Here is a 25,751-nt window from a genome sequence, read left to right on the forward strand (position 1 = left end):
GCTCGTGCGACTCTATAATTTTATCTCTATGGAAAACGACTTCCTATCTGGCCTCTTTTTTTTCCTTCAATGAGGGACGCTTTGCCATAGATATACTAAAGTCAAGAGGCGCAACCCTGAAATCGTGACAAGCTGGAAAAGCAATCGACCGCCTTTTCTCTCCCCACACTTCCCCCTCCCCCCGGTGTGGGATACACGACCACGTGTATCTCTCAGAGGAAGATTAAAGACCCGTGGGATGCGTTGTACGAATTTGCGCGAGCGAAAGTAAATCGCTGCGAGGAAGCCCGCCTCTTCCGCTCGGGCGGGAGGGTAGGCTGGTCGCGGCCCGGTGACGTCACCAAGCGGCGCCGCTTCCGGGGTCACAGAGCGCCGGGTCCGTGGCTCTGGCCTGAGAATTGGGCTTCGCTCAGCATGGCCGACATGGAGGAGCTCTTCGGCAGCGACGCCGACACGGAACCGGAGCAAAAAGGTAGAAGGGGGGGGGAGCGGGGCGAGGGGGCGGGTCGCGCATGCGCGGGAGCCCGCCCCAATTTGAAAACGCCGCCCGAGAATTTTTCGGGGTTCTCTTTCTTCCTTCTTTTCTCCCTTTTCTTCCTTCCTGCCTGTCTGCCTTTTCTTTATTTTTTTCCTCCTTCTTTTCTTCCTTCCTTCTTTCCTCCCTTCTTTTTTTCCTTCCTTCTTTCCTCCCTTCTTTTTTTCCTTTTCTCCCTTCCTTTTTTCCTCCCTTCTTTTCTTTCTTCCTTCTTTTCTTCCTTTTCTTCCTTCTTTTCTTCCTTTTACCCTTTTCTTCCTTTTCTCCTTCCTTCTTTTCTCCCTTTTCTTCTTTTCTCCCTTTTCTTCTTTTCTCCTTCTTTTCTTCCTTTCCCCCTTCTTTTTCCTTTTCTCCTTCTTTTTCCTCCTTCTTTTCTTCCTTTTCTTCCTTCTTTTCTTCCTTTTTCCTTCTTTTCTTTTCTTTTCTTCCTTTTCTTCCTTTCTTCCTTCTTCCTTCCTTCTTTTCCTTTTCTCCTTCCTTTTTCCTCCTTCTTTTCTTTTCTTCCTTCTTTTCTTCCTTTTTCCTTCTTTTCTTCCTTTTACCCTTTTCTTCCTTTTCTCCCTTCCTTCTTTTCTCCATTTTCTTCCTTCTTTTCTCCCTTTCTTCTTTTCTCCATTTTCTTCCTTTCCCCCTTCTTTTTTCCTTTTCTCCCTTCCTTTTTTCCTCCCTTCTTTTCTTCCTTTTCTTCCTTCTTTTCTTCCTTCCTTTTTTCTTCCATCTTTTCTTCCCTTTCTCCTACCCTGCCTGCCTGTCTTTTCCTTACTTTATCTTCCTTCTATATTTCTTTCTTCCTTGTATTCTTCCTTCCTTCTTTTCTCCCTTCTTTTCTTCCTTTTCTCCCCGCCTGCCTTTTCCTTACTTTTTTCTTCCTTCTTTTCTTCCTGCCTGTCTACCTTTTCCTTCCTTCCTTCCTTCCTCTGAGCATGTTCAGAGGGCCTTATTAACCCACCTTTCAGGGTTCTTGTTAGCAGGCAGCAGTATTAGGAATGTGCACCTTCTTGAGTTATAAAAAGGGGCAGGATAAAAATGTAACAAATAAAATTTGGTTCAGTATTGTAAAGTTTTGTTGGAAAAATATTGCAATTGTGAAACCAGTCTTTCAGAGCCTGGAAAATTTAATGTACAAGAAGTGTATAGAAGTGCATTTTTTTGCAGGTTTCCCCCAGATTTGTGGCCTTTTCCAATTGTCCGTTTTCCTCCTTTGCCTGTTCAGGTATCTGGTAATCTCACTGGTGTTTGCTGCTGGCTCAGTTTCTATATACTGTGTTGAAACGCACTCTGGTACCTCAAAGGTGCTATTTCAAGAGGCCGTTCCCCACCATCCAGTCAGAGCTGAAGAAGCTTCTTGGATCAGAAGCGAAATGTCTTCAAAGAAAAACCAGAAAGTCCAGTTGCCTCTTGAAAAAGCACCTTTGGGATAACCATGAACCTGGATGACGGAGAATCTCCATTGGCACCCCAGCATCATTTAATATTGATTTTCTCTCTGTACTAATATCCTCCCTTTCTAAGAATAGAGTATGCTTTCCTTCAGGCAGAAGGAATACTGTAATAGAATAGAGTAAGGGAGGGGAGGGGAGGGTAGAAAATAGAATAGAATAGAATAGAATAGAATAGAATAGAATAGAATTCTTTATTGGCCAAGTGTGATTGGACACACAAGGAATTTGTCTTTGGTGTCTATGCTTCAGTGTACATAAGGAGAATAAAATGCATTCATCAAGAATAAAAATATACAACACTTAGTGATAGTCAAGGTTACTAATAAGCTATCAAATCGTACTAGGAAAAAAAAACAATGTAAATTGAAAGATACAAGAAACATGGTTATAGTAATAAGTGGGAAGAGACAGATACTAGGAAGGAAGAGAAGAATAATAATACAAACTTAGTCAATAGTTTGACAGTGTTGAGGGAATTAGTTGTTTAGCAGAGTGATGGCATTCAGGAAAAAAACTGTCCTTGTGTCTAGTTGTTCTGGTTTGCAGTGCTCTATAGCAGGGGTCTCCAGTCTTGGCAACTTTCAGACTTGTGGACTTCAACTCCCAGAGCTTTGCTGGCTGAGGAATTCTGGGAATTGAAGTCCACAAGTCTGAAAGTTGCCAAGGTTGGAGACCCCTGCTCTATACTGTTGTTTTGAGGGTAGGAGTTGAAACAGTTTATGTCCAGGATGTAAGGGGTCTGCAGATATTTTCACAGCCCTCTTTTTGACTCAGTAGTATACAGATCCTCAGTGGAAGGCAGGTTGGTCACCATTGTTTTTTCTGCAGTTCTAATTATCCGTTAATTAGAATAATTAAAATAAATAATTGCAATGTGGTGGTGTTATGTTTGCTTTGTAAGAAATCTGATTCTTGTTCTCTGATTAATACTGTGCATTTTCTCTGTGTCTTTTGGCTAGACTCTGATTCTGGATCTGACTCAGATACTGAGCGGGAAAACACCGGCTCTGTTAGTAACATTTCCGGTAGCGAGAGCGACCGAGAGGATGATCAAGATGCTTTAAAACCCAGCAATAAAGAGTTGTTCGGTGAAGACAGTGAGGACGACGGCGTGTCTCATGATGGTGTGTCTCACGACGGTGTGTCTCACGACGGTGTGTCTCACGACGGTGTGTCTCACCACAGCGGCAGCGACAACCAGTCGGAACGATCCTACAATCGTTCTGAAGGCTCGCTACCCTCTGAACGCGAGGACAACGACCAGTCAGAGATCGAGCAGCACAGCGGCTCAGAGGCTGCACACGATGAGGAAGACGATGAGGATCGCAGATCAGAGGACGGCAGCCACCGCTCCGAGGCGGAAGGATCCGAGAAAGCGCATTCCGAGGACGAAAAATGGGGCGGAGAGGACAAGACTGATCAGTCGGAGGAGGAGGACGAGGAGGAGGACGAGAAGCTCCAGCATTCCGACGATGAGGAGCAGGTTCAGCATTCTGATGACGAAGAGAAAAACTCGGAGGATGAAGAGAGGGCCCACCTGTCTGACCACAAGGAGAGGATGGACCAGTCTGATGAGGAAGATGAGAGACCCCAACTTTCTGACGAAGAGAAACTTCAGAACTCGGAGGATGAGGAAAGGCCGCGAAACTCCGACGAAGAAAACATGCAGAACTCGGAGGATGAGGATGAACGGCTGGCCCACTCAGAAGAGGAGAAGCTTCCGAATTCAGACGACGAGAGGCCTCAGCATTCGGAGGATGAAGAGCGCCATTTGTCAGAGGACGAAGAGGAACGCGAGCACAAATCGGGTAAAAGGAAATGGGGATTGATGGACGAGTGCGAGATATATTTATGGTTTAGTATTCGTCTTTCTTTGTTGAGCTTGTTAAACCTGGTTCTCTCGTGAACTCTAACCACACTGCTTTGGAATGGAATGGAGTTGGGAATGGAAATGGGAATGGGAATCGAATTCTTTATTGGCCAAGTGTGATTGGACACACAAGGAATTTGTCTTTGGTGCATATGCTCTCAGTGTACATAAAAGAAAAGATCACCAAGAATCATAAGGTACAACACTTAATGATTGTCATAGGTTACAAATAAGCAATCAGGAAACAATATCAATATAAATTGTAAGGATACAAGCAACAAAGTCACAGTCAGACATTCATAAGTGAGAGGAGATGGGCGATAGGAATGATGAGAAGATTAATAGCAGTGCAGCCTTAGTGAATAGTTTGACAGTGTTGAGGGAATTATTTGTTTATCAGAGTGATGGTGTTCGGGGAAAAACTGTTCTTGTGTCTAGTTGTTCTGGTGTGCAATGCCCTATAGCGTCGTTTTGAGGGTAGAAGTTGAAACAATTTATATCCAGGATGTGAGGATGTAGATATTTTCACAGCCCTCTTTTTGACTCATGCAGTATACAAGTCCTCAAATATGGGAGTTTTAGCTAAGCAAATCCAAAAAGGTGCATAGGTTGTTCTATTGATTGTGATTATGCTCAAAAAAATTTGCAAAAAATGTAGCTGTTCCCCCCAAGCTTTGGGTTAGGTCGGTTTTTCTCAACTTTAGCAACTTTAAACTCTGAAGACTTCTATTCCCAGAATTCCCCAGCCAGTCTTCCTTGCTTAAAAGTTGCTGAGGTTGAAAACTCACGGATTAGGTTGAGCTGAGACACGGCAGAATGTTACCTCTTAAAGTTCTCTTCTGGGGTTTTTGTTTTTGCTGTTTTATTATTATTATTTTCTGCTTTTTAATTTGATAAGCCAGCCAGTGTCTTGTGGAGTCAGATGGTCTCTAAACTGCATAGATAAATCAAATGAACTCTTGACCATGCAGGCATGTTTGTCCGAGGTAAAATCACTGCCAACCGTTTGCCACTATACACGGCATGACAGACTTTGGTTAAGCAAAACTTAACCAGCTATTTTTCTCAGAGATGAGTACGACAAAAAGTTTCATCGCCTTCAGACCTGCTTCTTGGTTTGCTTGATATATGTGGCCCTGAATTAGGTTGTAATTTACATGCAAATATGGGACGTGATGGCTCAGTGGCTAAGGCGCTGAGCTTGTCGATCGAAAGGGTGGCAGTTCAGCGGTTCGAATCCCTAGTGCCGCGTAATGGGGTGAGCTCCCATGACTTGTCCCAGCTTCTGCCAACCTAGCAGTTCGAAAGCCTGTAAAAAATGCAAGTTGAAAAATAGGGACCACCTTTGGTGGGAAGGTAACAGCGTTCCGTGCGCCTTTGGCATTGAGTCATGCCGGCCACATGACCACGGAGACGTCTTCGGACAGCGCTGGCTCTTCGCCTTTGAAACAGAGATGAGCACCTTCCCCTAGAGTCAGGAACGACTAGCACATATGCGTGAGGGGAACTTTTACCTTTATCTTAGCGGTGGTGGTGAGGATACTGATGATTGTATTCTCTAGCACCTGAGGGCTCCTGCTGGAAAGGTTTGTCAGCGAGGGTGTGTAACCCTGGATGGAAGGCTAACAAACTTTCTGCTCTCACAGAATCACCAAGAATCAGTGACAGCGATGATGACATTCCCCAAACAAAGAGCAAGAAGCGAATTGCATCCGATTCCGAAATGGAAAGCGATACGGAAGGGCAAAAAAGTAAGCCATGTTGCTTTCTCCTCTTCCGTTTGGATTGCGCTTTGATTTTCGATGGCAAGCCGCTCTTCTTTTCCTCCAGCGGCCTAGCGCAGAAACTTCCAGGCTTGGCTGTACATTTTTAGCCCCCTTCCCCCAAAAAAGGTGTTGTAGGTCTAGTTGTAATGTTTCACGGGGCTTTATGGCTGGTTGGTGGGGGTCTGATGTTGAAGCACCAAAGGCTTCCTTTAAACTAGCACTGGCCGCGATTTGTACTGTAGACTGGATCCTTCACCCCGATCCAATTTCTTTGAACCTGGAGGTTGTGGCGAATACTATTTAGCAGGGGTCTCCAACCTTGGCAACTTTAAGACTTGTGGACTTCAGCTCCCAGAATTCCTCAGCCAGCTTTGCTATATATATATATATACACAACTTAGTTTTTGGGGTGGAAAATAAGAAGCTGATTGGCAGGTGGATCAGTCTTCAGGAATACCCGCCAATCAGCTGTTCCCAGAGATGAATTCTAGCAACAGGTTCCTTGGTTGTGAGCTCTTTGCCTTGCTTTTTTTTTTCTGCCTCTGAAAGTCTCTGTTTAGGAGCTTCTTTTCTGAAGCTCTGTTTGCGGCTTTTTTTCTAAGCTCCATGAAGCTCCGTTTGGGGCTTTTTTTCTAAGCTCCATGAAGCTCCGTTTGCGGCTTTTTTTTTTTACTTGAATTTATATCCTGCCCTTCTCCAAAGACTCAGGGCGGCTTACACTATGTCAAGCAATAGTCTTCATCCATTTGTATATTATATACAAAGTCAACTTTTATTGCCCCCAACAATCTGGGTCCTCATTTAACCTACCTTATAAAGGATGGAAGGCTGAGTCAACCTTGGGCCTGGTGGGGCTTGAACCTGCAGGAATTGCAAGCAGCTGCTGTTAATAACAGACTGTCTTACAGTCTGAGCCACTTTCCTGAAGCTCCATTTCTGATGCTTTTTTCAGCCTCTGAAGCCTCCATTTGAGAAGCTGGGCAGGGCTACATTCGGAGCATAAGACACACCCAGATTTTCACCCTCTTTTTATGGGGGGGAAAGGTGCGTCTTATACTCCGAAAAATACGGTATCTCTCACTGATCCCATTGAAAGAAAGGATGTGCTTGTGTTAGAGGTTTTGTGTGTGTGTATATCACTATTTTGCCCATTTGATTTACCTAACTTTGTAATTATGCCGGCGTTTGAACCTTGTTCTAAGCCATCTTCTGACGACTCCCATCTCTGATTTTGTAGGTCCCTCATTTTTCTTTCTTTGTGGCCAGATTGGCCCATATTTGTCTTGTTATCGTAATTCTTCTGTTTAACCTCCTGCTTAAGATAACAGAGACGCAATGGATCTGTTTGGAGGAGCAGATGATATCTCTTCAGGAAGTGATGGAGAAGACAAGCCGCCCACACCAGGGCAACCTATTGTAAGTAGAGGTCTCAGTATCGGGGTGGGGTACCCGCTCCTCCATCCTTTTAACACAATCATCTCAATAAAGCCTTGATCGGCAACTTTTGAGATGAGATTTGGATCCTGTCGTTCTGTAGATCCTTGCTGACTGTGAATTTATTTTATTTTATTTATTTATTTATTTATTAGATTTTTATACTGCCTTCTCCCGAAGGACTCAGGGCGGTGCACAGCCAAGTAAAAACAACATGCACATAGACAAAATTAAAAAGCATATTAAAAAACTGATTATAAAATGGCCAATTAAAATTAAAACTTAAGTAAAACGATCCTAAAACCCCACTTAAAATTTCATCAAGCTAGCCCCACACGGTGGAATAAGAAAGTCTTGAGCTCGCGTTTAAAGGACCGGAGGTCGGGGAGTTGACGCAACCTCGGAGGCAACTCATTCCATAGGGCTGGAGCCCCCACAGAGAAGGCCCTCCCCCTGGGGGCTGCCAGTCGGCATTGATTGACTGACGGCACCCTGAGGAGGCCCTCCCTATGGGCGCACACAGGCCGATGGAAGGCTATAGGTGGCAGTAGGCGGTCCCGTAAATAACCCGGTCCTGTGCCATGGAGCGCTGAGTGAATGAAAGGAATTCACAGTCATGTAAATAAAAGGGGTTTTGCCGGGTCCAAAACTCTGCTTCCTGCTTTTTAAGGCACTCTAGGACAGAACACATTACTCAGCAGGAAACAACTTTTGCTTCCTTCCCCCAGCTGATATCTTAAGCAGGTCTCGCATTGAGTACGTGGCATCAGAATTCCCAGTAAGAGAACGAATAAAAAAAGACCTCAAGCACAAATGTACGGAGGGATACTCGACTCGCTTCATTTCATAACTGATTTGGGGTCTTTTTTTTTTTTCTTCTTCTTCCCCTTCTCTGGATTAGGATGAGAATGGTTTGAAAGAGGATCAGCAAGAAGAAGAGCCGATCCCTGAAACACGAATAGAAGTAGAAATTCCAAAAGTCAACACGGATCTGGGAAACGACCTGTATTTTGTTAAGCTTCCCAACTTCCTCAGTGTGGAACCCAGGTAAAAGGGGGGTGGTGGTGGAAAATCATAAGCCGAATCTGGGAGAATGCAGGTACTCCTCGACGTACGACCACAATCGAGGGCTTAAGTGAGACGTTTGTTATGGGAAATTTGCCCCGTTTTACAACTTTACTGGCCACGTGTGTTATGTGAATCTGTTGTGTCTCGCCCGCTTTCACCGCAGCCGGGGCCTTCTTATCTGCTTCCGAACGCTGAGAAATGTCCTAGTATGCCTCCCGGCCCCAGCCCTGGCTCCATGCCCAGACAGGCTGAGGAGGAAGAAGTACCTCCAGCCCCCAGCTCTGGCTCCATGCCCAGGCAAACGGAGCAACTAGACCCCTCCCCCTCCCCCACAGCATGTGAGCCTGAGGGAGGTCAATTACCAACAGCTGCAGACTGGAGTGACCCTTGCTTCAGGAGAATTGATAGGCGGCGGCGACGACAGAAGGAAGGGAGGGGCAGGCCTGGATAAGTGCTGAGTCATGGAGCCACACCCCATGGCCTATATAAAGGATCTGCTTTCTGGCATTCTCTGAGTCAGGCAAAGTCTAACATATCTTGCTGAAGTCACTTTCTGGTCTCCTGCCTGCCTTGAGAACTTTGCTAGGACTTTGGCAGAGCTGCAGAGGCACGCCTGATTCGGATTTCCCTGACCCGGTCGTCAGCGGAGGAGTGGGACACGACAGAATCAGTGCAGTTGTTAAATTAGGAACGAGGTTGTTAAGGGAATCTGGCTTCTCTTTTGACTTTTGCCCCATCGCCACTGACATTCAGTCAACCCGAACCTTGCAACTCCTTTATTTATTTAGCGTATGGCATCTACAGAAGTCATGCCATCACTAATATACAAATTGAATTTAAATAAAGCATCAGAATATGGATATCTGTGTGTTTGCGTGTGTGCTTGTATAAGATAGGTGGACAATGCAATAGAGGAGATAATAAATTAAGGTAAAACCATAATAAAATCACCCTAATATGGAGCTAATAATAATAATAATAGGGATGCAGTGGCTCAGTGGCTAAGATGCTGAGCTTGTCGATCGAAAGGTCGGCAGTTCAGCAGTTCGAATCCCTAGTGCTGCCATAACGGAGTGAGCTCCCGTTTCTTGTCCCAGCTTCTGCCAACCTAGCAGTTTCGAAAGCACATACAAAAAGGCAAGTAGAAAAATAGGGACCGCCTTTGGTGGGAAGGTAACAGCGTTCCGTGCGCCTTTGGCATTGAGTCATGCCGGCCACATGACCACGGAGACGTCTTTGGACAGCGCTGGCTCTTCAGCTTTGAAACGGAGATAAGAAGCACCCCCTAGAGTCGGGAACAACTAGCACATATGTGCGAGGGTAACTGATCTGTCCCCCTCTGCAGTCCGGGAGATACGAGCGATGACTTAATTAGCCGGCAACTATCAGCTCTGGCAGCAAACTAGCGAGTGTCTGCTAAGTGACTGTTATCTCCCTTGATGCCGATGAGTCACCCAGGAACAAACAGTACTTCAGCTCTAGTTAAGCAGTTGATTTGCCTGCTACGAAGAGGCACAGCAGCTCTTGCTGGTTTTATATCCTGTGGGGTGTGGCTCCATGACTCAGCACTTCCTAGGCCTGCCCCACCCCTGCTTCTGTTGTTCCCTCCTCTCCTGCCTACGAAACCTAGGGTTCAGCCAGGCCTGATTGTCATCAGCCAGGTCTGGAGGCGTGGCCTGGGGGGGAAAAGAGTCAGGGGACGGAGGCCTCGTTATCTCTTCCACCTGGCCTGCTTCTGGCTCCTGGAGCTGAGCCAGGGAAGCCGGTGCTCCCGAGGTAAGTCCAGATGGCCCTTCCCCCTCACTTTCCGAGTCACTTTCTGGCAGGGGGCCCGGCTCGGGGGGCACAGACACAACAGGAACCTTTACCTTTTTAATAAGGAGCCCCCCTAGAATTACAGTGGGATAGATGTTATAATCCGATACCTAAGGAAGCTTAACCACGTCACTGCTTCTGGTTTGGCTGCGGTGAGATGATCCCAAGTGCCTTAAAAAAAATCTTAGCTGATGATCGTTCTCTTTCCTTTAGCCTTTTCCAGCTTTTGAGCCATTTCAAGCAAGCTAGGCCTTTACATAATATATCCCAGGTAGGATAATAATACGAGCTGGGTCATTTGTGCCTGGAGCAGGGGTGTCAAACTAAAGGCCTGGGGGCCAGATTTAGCCTGCAGGGTACTCTAGATCTGGCCCACGGGGCCACCCTGAAGACAGTGAAGGACGGCCCATACTGCTTCTGCCAGTGAAAACTGAGCTCAGGAGAGCCGCACGCAGAGCTCCGTTTTCGCTGGCAGAAGGTTGCAGGAGGCCACGGCAGCCAAAAATGGAGCTCGGCTGCCCGTTTTCTCTAACAGAGCACTCGGGTCACCACAGGCGCCCACCCACCCACCCAACATGAGTAACGTCGAGCTGGCCATGCCCACCCCGGCCCCCTGAAGTCAAACATAACCCTGATGTGGCCCTCCATGAAATCAAGTTTGACCTCCCCTGGCCTAGAGTGAGAAAACTCTTTGACTGGATTTGTGCAATAATCTTCTAACTATCCCACAGGCCTTTTGATCCTCAGTATTACGAGGATGAATTTGAAGACGAGGAGATGCTGGATGAAGAAGGCAGGACGAGGTTAAAACTGAAGGTAGGGCTTTTGAATTCCGGGCGTCCCTCGCCCCCTTTCTTCGCTTGCCTGACTGCGCGGACGTTGTCTTTGCTCCTTGACTGCAATCCTCTTTGTATACTTTTGTGTCTTGAAAGGTAGAGAACACAATACGTTGGCGAACTCGCCGAGATGACGAAGGTCAGGAGATCCGAGAAAGTAATGCCCGGATCGTCAAGTGGTCTGACGGGAGGTAAGTTGACACTTGGAAAACTGCTAAGCTTAAAACTTTGGTTGGGGGTGGAGGGTACAAGAGGTGGTTCTTAGGGGTGATTTTCCTCTTGGTTTCAGGTCTTTGGTCCCATTAATTGAAGGCAGGGAAAACTTGAGATTGTCTTGAATTGCAGTCTCTCCTTGAAAACTTCCAGTGTTGGAGCACTTACAACTTCTGGAGGCAAAGCTGTTCCACTGATTAATTGTTCTTACTGTTAGGAAGTTTCTCCTTAAATTCCAGGTTGCTTCTCTCTTTGATCAGTTTCCAACCATTATTTCTTAAAAGAAATAAAAATCTTCTTAAAGATTTGAATTGAATTGAGAATAGAATAGAATAGAATAGAATAGAATAACAGAGTTGGAAGGGACCTTGGAGGTCTTCTAGTCCAACCCCCTGCTTAGGCAGGAAACCCTACACCACTTCAGACAAATGGTTATCCAACATCTTCTTAAAAACTTCCAGTGTTGGAACATTCACAACTTCTGCAGGCAAGTCGTTCCACTGATTAATTGTTCTAACCGTCAGGAAATTCCTCCGTAGTTCTAAGTTGCTTCTCTCCTTGATTAGTTTACACCTGTTGCTTCTTGTCCTGCCTTCAGGTGCTTTGGAGAATAGCTAGACTCCCTCTTCTTTGTGGCAGCCTCTCAGATATTGGAAGACTGCTTGTTCCACTGATTAATTGTTCTCACTGTCAGGACATTTCTCCTTGGTTCTAAGTTTGCTTCTCTCATTGATTAGTCTATCGATTGATTAATTAATCCCCTCTTTTTGAAGCATGTCCTTACATTTGGGGAATGAAGTCTTCGACGTGTACAAAGCACCCCTGCAGGGAGACCACAACCATCTCTTCATCAGACAAGGGACAGGACTTCAGGGACAGGCTGTCTTCAAGACCAAATTGACCTTCCGGTAAGCGTGAGAATATTTGACGGGACGTCGTCCTTTTTTTTTTCTTTTTCTTTTCAAAAGGCACCTTCCCTAAGCAAAGTATTATTTTAACTTGGCTCATTTGTCGCAGGCCACACTCCACAGACAGCGCCACGCACAGAAAGATGACCCTCTCGTTGGCAGACCGATGCTCAAAGACGCAGAAAATCCGTATTCTGCCTATGGCTGGCCGCGATCCCGAGTCCCAGCGCACAGAAATGATTAAGGTACACATTTGAATCAAACCCCATCCTTAAAACTCTCCTTTCCCTCTCCTCCCTTCTGTACTTGGACTGTAGATTTTGGCTGCCTTGTTTCTTGGCCGTGCTGCTCAAAGTCTGCTGCTCTTCGATCTCTATAGCAGGGATGGCTAACCTTTTTGCCGTCGCGTGCCAAAAGCGGGGGGAGCGCGGGGGCTGTGGGGTCACTTTCGCGTGTACCCATACCCATACCCATGGCATAGGGCCGGGATACTTACGGGACCGTCTGCTGCTACCAAATGCCTCTCACCGACCCGTGCGCTCTCACAGAGAGGGACTCTTCAGGGTGCCGTCGGCCAGACAGTGCCGGCTGGCGACACCCAGGGGAAGGGCCTTCTCTGTGGGGGCCCCCACCCTCTGGAACGAACTTCCCCCAGGACTTCGCCAACTTCCCGACCTCCGAACCTTTCGCCGCGAGCTTAAGACACATCTGTTTATTTGCGCAGGACTGGACTAGATTTTAAATTCGAATTGGTTTTAATGGGGATTTTATTATTTTTATTATCATTTTAATTATTCGGCCAATTATAATAAGTTTTTTAATGGATGTTTTATTTGTATTTATATGTATATTTTTTTATCTGGTTGTGAACCGCCCTGAGTCCCTAGGGAGATAGGGCGGTATAAAAATATGAAAAATAAATAAATAAATAAATAAATAATTCAATGTACCCCGCTCCTCTGCGCTCCTCCCGCTTTTGGCACGCGATGGCATGGTGGGCCCGGTAGGCTTGTTTTTCGCAACCCCCCCCCCCCCAGGTTCCAGATGCTTTTTAGGAGCCTGGGGAGGACGAAAACAGCCTTCCCCACCCCTCCGGAGGCCCTCCGGAGGCTGAAAATGGCCCATTTCCCGACTTCCGGTGGGCCCAGAAGGCCCGAAAATCAGCTGGCGGGTGCGTGCTGGAGCTGAGCTAAGGCAATGCTCACGTGCCCACCAATATGGCTCCACGTGCCACCTGTGGCATGCGTGCCATAGGTTCGCCATCACAGCTCTATAGTGTTAAAGGGACATAAGCTATCATAGGCTTAAAACCCCTACATTGCTGAATATGCTCCTTGTGGCACGCTGATTGAGCAACTTCAAAAAAAAATAAAAATAAAGGCTTGTTAAATGGCATCAGTTGGTGTACTCCCAGGCAGAGTTTCCTTGCTTTTGCCTGTTTTGTTTCTGATCTGAAATACAGCACAGGTAGAATTCTGCCTTTATTTTGGCCTAGAAACCAGGAGACAATGAGTTCTAGTCCCGCCTTAGGCATGGAAGCCAGCTGGGTTACTTTGGGCCAATCACCAGGAGACAATGGGTTCTAGTCCCGCCTTAGGCATGGAAGCCAGCTGGGTGACTTTGGGCCAATCACCAGGAGACAATGGGTTCTAGTCCCGCCTTAGGCATGAAAGCCAGCTGGGTGACTTTGAGCCTCACTCACTCTCAGCCCAACCCACCTCACAGGGTGGTGGTTGTGGGGAAAATAGGAGGAGGAAGGAGTGTGTGGTTTGCTGAGTTACGTACAACGTAATAAAAGGAGGGATAAAAGCATCAAACGAATGAAAAATAAAATTGATTTGTGCAGCGGTACACCTCTTGAGCCCGAGTGGGGTGAGCAGCTGGCTCCCATCCAGAGATCGCCATGGTTAATGATTTTAATCTGGGCTTGCCCAGATTCAGTCCCCAACACAGAAACCAAGACGACCCCTCTGGCTTTTGTTCTCCTGCAGAAAGAGGAGGAGAGGCTGCGAGCGTCTATCCGTAGGGAATCCCAGCAGAGAAGGATGCGCGAGAAACAACACCAGCGGGGCCTGAGCGCCAGTTACTTGGAGCCCGACCGTTACGATGAAGAAGAAGAAGGAGAAGAGGCTATCAGCCTGGCAGCGATCAAGAACCGATACAAAGGCGGAATACGAGGTATCCTTCTCCTCCTCTTCTCCTGACTGGTTCCACCTCACCACTCCCAGCTAGTCCAGAGAGAGAGAGACAGAGACAGAGAGAGAGAGACAGAGAGAGAGACAGAGAGAGAGAGAGAGACACAGAGAGAGAGAGAGACAGAGAGAGACAGAGACAGAGAGAGACACACAGAGAGAGACAGAGAGAGACAGAGAGAGACAGAGAGAGAGAGACAGAGAGACAGAGACAGACAGACAGACAGAGAGAGAGACAGACAGAGAGAGAGAGAAACACAGAGAGAGAGACAGACAGAGAGAGAGACAGAGAGAGATGCAAAGTTGGGGAAGCCTTGAGCTTATCTAACGGCCTACAGCTCACTTGGTCACCTGTCCTCTTCCTTAATAGCCCGTTTGCTTTTTGCAAACATTGCAGCTGGGTTTTTTATGCTTTTAATTTGTACCTTCCATTGTGTCCTCTTCGCACCGTTTGTTTGCTTTCCCTTGTTCTTCCTCCTCTTCTGCACCGCGCAGCGTTTGCTTGTGCAAATAAGCTTATCGGTATCGTTCACCACATTTGCTCGGTGGACGTTTTCCACGCCGGGGTTGCAGAGCGTATGCTTATCACGAGCATACGTGATAAGAACATGAGGGTGAATGTACCAATATAACGGGTGCGACCAAAGGCCTTGGAAAGAGCAAGTAGGGAGGGATGGTTCCGGGCCATTGAGATGAACTTGAAGGTGTAACCAGCGGTCTTGGAAAGAGCATTAAGGGAGGGGTTACAATAAATGGATGTGAGAAGAGGACTGTGTGCTTTCATTGGAAGGATAGAGGATTTCATGGGCAGGATTTCACGGGCCTATTCCAACCCGGTCTTTAATGTCCGGTTTCTAAGCTGCGCTCGAGATCTAAGGTTTGTTTTCCAGCCTGGGCTTTGGCGTGTAACGCGTGTTTTCTCTTTCAGAGGAGCGCGCTCGGATTTATTCTTCAGACAGTGACGACGGTTCGGATGAGGAGAGAAACACAGAGAGAGAGACAGACAGAGAGAGAGACAGAGAGAGATGCAAAGTTGGGGAAGCCTTGAGCTTATCTAACGGCCTACAGCTCACTTGGTCACCTGTCCTCTTCCTTAATAGCCCGTTTGCTTTTTGCAAACATTGCAGCTGGGTTTTTTATGCTTTTAATTTGTACCTTCCATTGTGTCCTCTTCGCACCGTTTGTTTGCTTTCCCTTGTTCTTCCTCCTCTTCTGCACCGCGCAGCGTTTGCTTGTGCAAATAAGCTTATCGGTATCGTTCACCACATTTGCTCGGTGGACGTTTTCCACGCCGGGGTTGCAGAGCGTATGCTTATCACGAGCATACGTGATAAGAACATGAGGGTGAATGTACCAATATAACGGGTGCGACCAAAGGCCTTGGAAAGAGCAAGTAGGGAGGGATGGTTCCGGGCCATTGAGATGAACTTGAAGGTGTAACCAGCGGTCTTGGAAAGAGCATTAAGGGAGGGGTTACAATAAATGGATGTGAGAAGAGGGACTGTGTGCTTTCATTGGAAGGATAGAGGATTTCATGGGCAGGATTTCACGGGCCTATTCCAACCCGGTCTTTAATGTCCGGTTTCTAAGCTGCGCTCGGGAGATCTAAGGTTTGTTTTCCAGCCTGGGCTTTGGCGTGTAACGCGTGTTTTCTCTTTCAGAGGAGCGCGCTCGGATTTATTCTTCAGACAGTGACGACGGTTCGGATGAGGAGAAAACACAGAGGTTGCTCAAAGCGAAGAAACTCAACAGTGATGAGGTGAGAAAATCCAGACGGAGCTGGACACCAGTTGGTAGTTGGCCCATAACTGGATATGTCCATTTGTCCAATTCTGGGTTGATGTACAGTGAAACTTTCATTTAAAGGACAATCTGACCAAATTTGAATTCCGGTCACCCCTCAAATAGCAAGCAAGTATGTCATTTTTCAACGTCTTTGTGGATAGCCAAGCTAATTTACATCATTTAGATGAGGGGTGGGAAACGAAGCCCCTTTTATGACTTGTGGACTTCAACTCCCAGAATTCCTGAGCCAACTCTACTAATGCTGGCTCAGGAATTCTGGGAGTTGAAATCCACAAGTCATAAAGGGACCGTGGTTCCATTCCCCACCTCTGATTTAGACTAACCTGTATCATTGATTAAAAATAATAAAAGGCCATCAGTAAATAAATATGCGTACAGATAGCCCTTGACCTACAACTCTGAATGGCGACCATTGAGAGTTACGACGCACCTACCCAGGGCTACTTGCACTCTGGATTCAAAGTTCCAACACACACACACACACACTGCAGTCACATAATTGCGTTTTGGGTTCTCAGCAACTAGCCCATATTTACAGCCCTTTGCACGTATCTTGTGGTCGTAATTGCAATTCTGACCAAAAATACTCATGGCAGTCACTGGATTTACTTGCCAAGCGTCTGAATTTTTGATCACATGAGCTTGGGGAAACTGCCAAGGTCGTAAGTGTAAAAAATGGTCATAAGTCTCTTTTTTTCAGTGCCATTGTAACTTTGAACAGTCACTGTTGTAAGTTGAGGATTACCTGTACAGAAAACATGTCCAAGAATAAGACATCAGCAAAGCAATGTCAATCCAGAGCTAGAGAGCAGCCTGGTGGCAGAGAAGAGAAGAGAAGAGAAGAGAAGAGAAGAGAAGAGAAGAGAAGAGAAGAGAAGAGAAGAGAGTTCTTTATTGGCCAAGTGTGATTGGACACCCAAGGAATTTGTCTTTGGTGCATATGTTCTCAGTGTACATAAAAGAAAAGTTACATTTGTCAAGTAGATGCTGGCCTCCCACTTGGAAGATTGAGAGTTCAATCCTAGTCAGCAGGCAGAAGTTTCTCTATCAGGGCGCAAATATGTGCTGTGAACTCCCTGTAGGCGTCAGGAAGGGCCAGTAAACACTCAGCTCCCTTCAGTTGCCCAGACTCCACCCAGAATAAAGGGATTACAGGGTCATACATGATACAAATATCATGTAAATCCAGAGCTGGAAGTGATTTCAGAGGCCACCCAGGTCTATTTCCTGCCGTTGCAGAAATCCACCATCAAAACTCTCTTGCTTGATAGTCATCCAGCTTCCTTTTTAAAAACCTGCAGTGGTGGGATTATGGCTGGGGAGGGGGCAGCTGATAAACAGAAAAATTCTCAGCAATTTTGTGGGATTTATTGATTCTGCCCTGAACTGAACTCCTACTAACAGATCATGGGAAAACGGCTTGTTCTGTTCTCTCTCTTTCAAGCTATCGAGCTATTCACTTTGAGTGTTTTTCAACTTCACCACAGAGTGGCGCTTCAGCATTAAAAAAAAGGGGGAAAAATTCACAGCACACGTGACACAAATATTGTGGCCAGACATTTGAGTTTTTTATTAAGATCGTCCTTTTAATCATAAGTCATTGTTGGTTGCCTAAAAATAATTTAGAAAGATTGTTTTGGGAGATGGGTTACAGTGGGAGAACCTTTAAATTTTTCAAGATATTCATAAGATTATAGAAAAAAAAAATTGATCTGGAAGGCAACCAACTGTATTAAGATGGTTGTATCATATGTATTTGGAGAAATAGGGGAGAAACTAGCCCCAGCTCAACTTGTAAAATTACTGTAATTATTTCAGAATTTACATCTATTTAAAGCTGTAAGGAGTTAATAAATCTAATTCAGGGGTGAAATGCTACCGGTCTGCACTGGTTCATGCAAACTGGTAGTAACAAAAGCTACCGGTTTGGACGAACCGGTAGCAAAAAAATGCTACTGGATTGGACGAACCGGTATTTCCGACAATCAGCTGTCCCGCGTGATTTAGATTCCCCCCCTCGCTGTTCTACTTATGGTACCTTCTTAAGCCTCCTTTTTCTGCACTGTGGTAGCGCCTGCATTGCGCATGCATATAAAGCACGCATTTGGTGCGCACCATGAGTTTGGGGGGCACCGCGCATTTGGCAGGCACCGTGCATGTTCACGCAGCAAACCGGCGGCAGACCTCGGAGTATTTCACCACCGATCTCATTGGCAAATTATTTCACCCTAAGGACCTTATATTTATTTAGAAACGGTATTCCCGCTCTGAAGAATATATTTCAATTTTAATGTTTTGCTGCAGCCCATTCTGCGGCTTTGACGTGCTTGAATTTCCTAGTTCTGATATTCACACACAAGTAATTATTTTTTTTTAAATTTGCATTTATATCCCGCCCTTCTCCGAAGACTCAGGGCGGCTTACACTATGTTAATCAATAGTCTTCATCCATTTGTATATTATATACAAAGTCAACTTTTATTGCCCCCAAAATCTGGATCCTCATTTTACCTGCCTTATAAAGGATGGAAGGCTGAGTCAACCTTGGGCCTGGTGGGACTTGAACCTGCAGGAATTGCAAGCAGCTGCTGTTAATAACAGACTGTCTTAGCAGTCTGAGCCACCAGAGGCCTTTTTCCATCTCTTTTCCAATTCTTTTCCATCTCTGGCTAAAGAGAATGTTCCCACACGAATTTTTTTTTTATTTTTTATTTTTTTATTTACATTTATACCCCGCCCTTCTCCAAAGACTCAGGGCGGCTTACACTATGTCAAGCAATAGTCTCATTCTATTTGTATATTTTTACAAAGTCAACTTATTGCCCCCAACAATCTGGGTCCTCATTTTACCTACCTTATAAAGGATGGAAGGCTGAGTCAACCTTGGGCCTGGTGGGGCTTGAACCTGCAGTAATTGCAAGCAGCTGTGTTAATAATAGGCTGTTTAGCAGCCTGCGCCACTCAAGGATACAGGGTGTCCTCGACTTACAACAGTTCACTTAGTGTCCATTCAAAGTTACAACGGCATTGAAAAAAAGTGACTTGGGACATTTTTCACACTTAGTGACTGTTGCAGCATCCCCCTGATTATGTGATTTACATTCGGATGCTTGACAACTGATTCATGTTTATGACGGTTGCAGTGTCCTGGGGGGGTGTCACGTGATCCCCTTTTGCGACTTCCTGACAAGCAGAGTCTGCGGGGAGGCCAGTTTCACTTAACAACCGTGTGATTCACTTAACAACTCCAGTGATTCACTTAAACAAATGCAAAGGCAAGAAAAGTCGTAAAATGGGGCGAACGCACTTAACAAACGTTTCACTTAGCAACATAAATTTTGAGCTCAATTGTGGTCGTAACTCGAGGACAACCTGAACTTAAAAGGAATGTCTATGGAGATTCTCAGTCATCCAGGTCATGGGTGTCCCAAAGTTGCTTTTTCCAAGAGGCAACTGGATTTTCTGGGGGTTTTTTTTCTTTGAAGACATTTCGCTTCCCATCCGAGAAGCTTCCTCAGCTTCAGCTTCTTCAGCTTCTTATCCAAGAAGCTGAAGAAGCTTCTCGGATGAGAGGCGAAACTTCTTCAAAGAAAAAACAGAAAATCCAGTTGCCACTTGAAAAATGTACTTCAGGAAATAGACTGAGCAGGAACTTCCTCCCCAAATCCTGTCTTGTGTCTGAAATTTCTTTCTTTCTTTCTTTCTTTCTTTCTTTCTTTCTTTCTTTCTTTCTTTCTTTCTTTCTTTCTTTCTTTCTTTCTTTCTTTCTTTCTTTCTTTCTTTCTTTCTTTCTTCCTTCTTATTGCAGGAAGGTGAGCCTTCCGGTAAGAGAAAAGCCGAAGATGACGAGAAAGTCAGCAAGAAGCAGAAGAAATATGTGATCAGTGATGATGAAGATGAGGATATGTAAAGGGCATGGACTCTGATCTTGGGTGATAGTTGTTTTTTGGTTTTTTTTAAATAGAGACTATATTGTTCTTTTCCAACCATGTGTAAGTAGATTCCATGAAGACTGGGGTGGTGGGGGAGCGACGTTTGCATTAATAATATTAATGTGAATAAAACTTTTTGTGGGATTTTTTTTTTAATGTCGCGGGATTCGTGTCTGCATTCAGTGACCATCTTTCATCGTCTAAGATAAGTGTTCTACAGTTGTCATTTAACGACCAAGATGGCCTGACTCCATTACGGCCATAAATCGAGACCTAGCTGCACCCAGAAAAACTTCCTGAGATGTTTTGGACATTCTGTTCACTTTGGCCAAGGACGGGGTACCTGTGGCTCTCCAGCTTCTGTCAGCCCCAGGCAGGATATTTGTTGCTTGGAGATGATGGAACATAAAAAACCTGATCGGAGTTTGAAGATTGTCGGAAGGATGGGAGAAAAGGAAGGCATCAATCAATAATTTGACCAGAATGGTGTAATGCCGTGATGGTGAACCTATGGCACAGGTGCCATCTTTTCGGGCATGCGAGCCATTGCCCAACTCACCTGCAGCTGCGCATGTTAGTGCATCCCATCTGGTGATCGGGCCTCTGCTGCGCATGTGTGCAATTCTGGAAACCCAGCTGGTCTTTGGAGCTCTTCTGTGTATGTGCGTGTGTTTGCACATGCCTGCGGGAGTACCTGTGCAGATGGCGTTCACGAGTGTACATTCCACACGCAAATGGCGTGGGCATGCACAGATGGTGCAATTGTACACACAGCGCACCAGGGAGCCTCACAAAAGTGCGCATGCACAGATGGTGCAGTTGCATGTGAAGCGCACGGGCGTGCAAAAACCATGTGCATGTACGGATGGTGTGATTGTGCACGCAGCGCCCGGGGGGGAAGGAGCCGCACATAAGCGAAGCGCATACCTGTTTGGCACTCGGTGAGTAAAAGGTTCGCCACCACTGGTGCAAAGTGTCCTGCCTTGTTGTGCCTCGTCCTCCCTCCTCTCCTCAGCCGGGCCCCTCCCGTCTCATCCGGGTCTGCTATCAGACTCTGAGTCTGATAATGAAGATGAACGGCCTGTCATGCCTCCGGGCCCCGGCCCCATGCCCGGCCAGGATGTCAGGAATGAACAAACAAACCACTCACACGGCGTGTGTTCCTTTGGCCCACCCATCAGAGGAAATCTGCCACGGATTGGAATTACTCGGGCCTACTCCTTCTGACCCCTCCCTTTCTCAAACAGCAGAAAACAATTCAAAGTGGGAGGATCCTCGCTTCCGGAGACCTGAGAGGCGACATCAGCAGAAGGAAGGGAAGGGCAGGCCTGGAAAAGTGCTGAGTCATGGAGCCACACCCCACAGCCTATATAAAGGACCTGCTTTTGGCATTCCTTGAGTCAAGCAAAGTCTCATCTAGTTTGCTGAAGTCACAACTTGGATTCCTGCCTGCCCTGAGAAATCTGAAAGGAATTTGGCAAAGCTGCAGAGGCTTCATGGCCACGCTTGATACGGACTTCCTAGACCCAGTCGTCGGAGGGAGGGGGACACGACATGCCTTGAGAAGAGGGATGGACTAGAAGACCTCAGTGGCCCCTTCCAGCCCTATGATGTTCTATGTTCTAACTGTAGCAGTGAAGGGATATTGGCTCCCCTTGGCTTTTTTCAGAAAGAGCATCGTCCTCGCCCTTCCTTCCCCCTGTATTCAGCCATTATTCTCGGCCCCTTCATCGTTTTAGGCCAAACCACAGTCATTTTTCCTGAACTCTGTGATGTGGTTTTCTCAGTTCCCCAGGAGCCTATCCAAAACTTTGCTCCCCCCTCCCCACACGCTTCCTCTTTTCCTTTCCTTCTTTTTTATTTGGGGGTCAAATTTAGACGGACGCGTTCACCAATCTAATTTACTCCAAACTTGGGAGCAATTACAGTCCATGAGAAACTCCTTGTGACTTGCCCGTATGTCATTTGCACAGCCACCGGAAAGGTCACGCATTCCCTTAGGGAGATTTTTTTCCTCCCTCCCTTTCTCCATTTTTTTTTTTAAAGTACTCTCCAACTTGCTAGAATTTTGACTTGGTGATGTGATAAATACAGTAGCGTAATCTTCAGGAGGGATGGGCATTCTCCTCCTCCTCTCCTGATTTATACTGGTTTGGAGTCTTGTTTCGTGGGACAGCTCACGTAAACCTTACCCCAAACTAATGTTTCTGAACTCATCCACTTTAAGATATGCGGACTTCAACCCTCATGCAGGCTGGAGAATTCTGGGAGTTGAAGTCCACACATCTTAAAGGAGTTAAGGTTGAGAAATGCTGTCCTAAATCCTCTCGGAACTTCCTATGCGGGGTCTTCTGCTGAGGGGTGAGCGTGAACAATCCTATTTTGAAGGGTTACCTTTTTGCTGTCTTCCAAAGTTACTGACCTCAATATTTTTTTCTCCTTTGGGTTTGAACTGTTCAGAATCATTTCTTCACGGGTTGTTGATAGCTGTTATCTGTAAGCAGGGTGGCATTCAGCTGGTTCGGACGAATCTGTAGCTCCGACGATCAGCTGAGAGCGAACCGGTTTGCTCTGACAATCAGATGGGCCCACCTGCCCGCCCCTGCGCTATACTGACTTATATTTCCTTTGTTTGAAGTCCAGCTGATAGGTGCGGCTGAGCGGATTGCCGTGCCTCAGCTGTTTTACTCACCGGGACTGCAGTAGAATGTAAGTTTTAAGAGCTGTTTTCAAATGCACTGCGCTTGTGCAGAATCCGTGTTTGCAAACCGGTTGTTACACCGGTTGAATCCCACCACTGTCTGTTAAGGATTGGTTGCAAAATTGCTTCTTTAGAATAGACTAGAATAGAATTTTTATTGGCCAAGTGTGATTGGACACACAAGGAATTTGTCTTGGTGCATGTGCTCTCAGTGTACATAAAAGAAAAGATACGTTCATCAAGGTACAACATTTACAACACAATTGATGATCAATATATCAATATAAATCATAAGGATTGCCAGCAACAAGTTATAGTCATACAGTCATAAGTGGAAAGAGATTGGTGATGGGAACTATGAGACGATCAATAGTAGTGCAGATTCAGTAAATAGTCTGACAGTGTTGAGGGAATTATTTGTTTAGCAGAGTGATGGCCTTCAGGAAAAAACTGTCCTTGTGTCTAGTAGTTCTGGTGTGCAGTGCTCTATAGCGTCGTTTTGAGGGTAGGAGTTGAAACAGTTTATGTCCTGGATGCGAGGGATCTGCAAATATTTTCACGGCCCTCTTCTTGATTCGTGCAGTATACAGGTCCTCAATGGAAGGCAGGTTGGTAGCAATTATTTTTTCTGCAGTTCTAATGATCCTCTGAAGTCTGTGTTTTTCTTGTTGGGTTGCAGAACCGAACCAGACAGTTATAGAGGTGCAAATGACAGACTCATTTACCGTCGCAACTGCGAATGGTCACTAAACTAGGCTGTCGTGAAACAAGGACTACCTCTATTTAAAACATGTTTATTCTTCCCAGCCAGAAAACCCTCAAGAAGCAGCTTGCGTACAATGGTTGAAAAAGCCAATTTACAGGGCATCACACGGAAGAAAGGGAGGGAAGGAAATACAGGTTTACAAACCAGTTCTTCAGAGTTAACTAGGATGATTCAGTTTACAGTGGAAAACTATGCTTGGAAATGAAAAGGTCTAATCCTTCAAAAGAGCTGATGGATTGACCCTGTGGCTGCGTCGCCTCCCTTGGCTGCTCTTGGGTACAGTTGAAGGAAGAAGGTGGTGCAGTTGGTGGCCTTCCTGTAGTAGAGGAAGAGCTGGAGGGAGCAGACAACCTATCCTTCATTGGGATTAAGCGCCGGGGAAATCAGGAGATCCAGACAGTTCAAATGTCTACAGTATAAAGATTTATGGTTAAGTTTAAGCTCTCTGCATCAGTGGTAGTCAACCTGGTCCCTACCGCCCACTAGTGGGCGTTCCAGCTTTCATGGTGGGCAGTAGGGGTTTTGTCCGATACTGAAGAACTTTCCTTTTTTTTTTAATTTAATTGACTTTTTTTAAAAAAAATTCATAGCATTATTTAAAAACATTTTCATTAGGTTTTCATAAAATTTCTGAAAATATACTATTTGTATCGCAGGCACATAAGTTTAGTTCACGTTACGTAAGTGAAACTAAATGGCGCTATAGTGCGACCGCAAACAAAAGAGCCTCGTCCCAGAATAGCTCGCGCATCTCCCCCCACACCACCCAGCTGTAACAGACCAGCAGAGCTGGTAGCCGGCACCACCCCCACAAAACCCAACCCACGATGCGCGAGAGGCATGCACAGATGACGATACAAGGCGCATTACTGTGGAACCGGTGGGCAGCTAGAAAATTTTACTACTAATAGAGATACAAATGTGGACGGTAGGTATAAAAAGGTTGACTACCCCTGCTCTACAAGAATCTGAACTACTAGCAGTCAAAGGAAATGAGTTAGGAACAGAAGGAATTCAAGGTGGGCTCGACTTAGATCTCTTGGTGTGAAGAAACTCGAGACTGATGACTTGTTTGACCCCCTCCCGCCTTCAGGCTCAGTCTGGTCGTCTCCTACCCTGGGCTTATTCAGCGTTTTTCCTTATTCCAGCTCTACTCATCCCACCTTTCCTGCAAGGGAGCGGAGTTTTGACATCAATCCCCTTGCCTTGTCCTGACGTTGCAACCCCTGTTCTCTTCTGCCTTTCCGCAGGGCACTCCCAACGAACTGCCGATGTGTTGCAGCTTGTTTTGGTGTTTTTTTTTTTTCTTCCTTCCAAACGTCTCCCTTAAAACAGGGCAAAGGTGAAGTGACAGGACGGGGAAGGTAGCAGATTATCAAGTTGTGTTTCTATCAGGTGTTGGCCTACCGTGCCTAGATAAAGGGCCTTCAACCTCAAGGTTATTTCCTTAAAGATTCTGAAATCTGTCCCCATGCCCCACGTTGAGAGGGCAGCGCACCCTGTCTGAACAGGGGAGATAAAATTACCCCATCGATGTTGCCTTGAAAAAATGCCAAGATAACAATGGGAGGGGAAGCTATTTTTTTTTTTTATTTTGCATCTATATCCCGCCCTTCTCCGAAGACTCAGGGCGGCTTACACTATGTCAAGCAATAGTCTTCATCCATTTGTATATTATATACAAAGTCAACTTAATTGCCCCCCCCAACAATCTGGGTCCTCATTTTACCTACCTTATAAAGGATGGAAGGCTGAGTCAATCTTGGGCCTGGTGGGACTTGAACCTGCAGTAATTGCAAGCAGCTGCTGTTAATAACAGACTGTCTTACCAGTCTGAGCCACCAGAGGCCCTTTTTGCTTCCCTTCCCATTTTGAATTTTGGGACCCGTCCTTTTGCCCCAAAACACCTCCTTAGCTTCTTTGACTGGACTTGAATCTTGTCTCCCCCACTCCTCGTCCAGCATTGTCCCTGCCACTTTTGGCAGGGAACTCTAGGCATTGTAGTCCTCACGTATCCAGAAGGTGCCAACTTGGAGAAAACCCTGCCCAAAGAGCATTTAAAAAAAAAATCCAATTTTTGATCAAGGACCAAACGAGATCTTGAGATCTTGAGGAAGTTGCTTTAAAACAGCTCTAATGTTCCCATTCACTCTTCTCTAGCTTTGCGGTAGAACAAACTTCAATTGAACCTGCCTGACATTTGCAAACCAGTCTCAGAACAATTCTGATCTCCATCACAAAGCATCGCTATTGGCCAGCCTAGCCCTGTTAATCCAGGTAGATCCCAGATTTTACATTGGGGACACAGCAGCCTTGCATTGTCAGTAACAATAGGCATGCAAAAAAAAAAAAGAAAAAATAAACCTCTTTTTCCAGTCCAGAGTTGTTATAAATTGTCTGTCTGGCAAACTCTCCGTAATAAAACGCTTCTGTTTATTTTTGTTGTTTTTGGTTTTGTTTTTCCTTT

General features: G+C 45.9%; 1 protein-coding gene across 2 annotated transcripts; it reads left to right on the forward strand.

Annotated features, from left to right (window-relative positions):
* The first annotated feature begins 344 nt into the window (after nt 1–344).
* Nucleotides 345–19,949, forward strand: LEO1 (LEO1 homolog, Paf1/RNA polymerase II complex component). Of its 2 annotated transcripts, none has more exons than XM_058156482.1 (12): nt 345–472; nt 2,937–3,785; nt 5,494–5,598; nt 6,935–7,029; nt 7,949–8,094; nt 10,662–10,746; nt 10,863–10,957; nt 11,753–11,887; nt 11,997–12,132; nt 13,879–14,065; nt 15,741–15,838; nt 19,694–19,949. In XM_058156482.1, the coding sequence occupies exons 1-12, from the start codon at nt 415–417 to the stop codon at nt 19,793–19,795; spliced, it is 2,091 nt and encodes a 696-aa protein (XP_058012465.1). In that variant the 5' UTR covers nt 345–414; the 3' UTR covers nt 19,796–19,949. The 2 variants fall into 2 exon arrangements, with proteins under 2 accessions (XP_058012465.1, XP_058012466.1); XM_058156483.1 differs by having other exon boundaries at nt 19,698–19,766.
* Nucleotides 19,950–25,751: the final 5,802 nt, after the last annotated feature.

Source organism: Ahaetulla prasina, chromosome 13 (assembly GCF_028640845.1).
Source record: "Ahaetulla prasina isolate Xishuangbanna chromosome 13, ASM2864084v1, whole genome shotgun sequence".
NCBI lineage: Eukaryota > Metazoa > Chordata > Lepidosauria > Squamata > Colubridae > Ahaetulla > Ahaetulla prasina.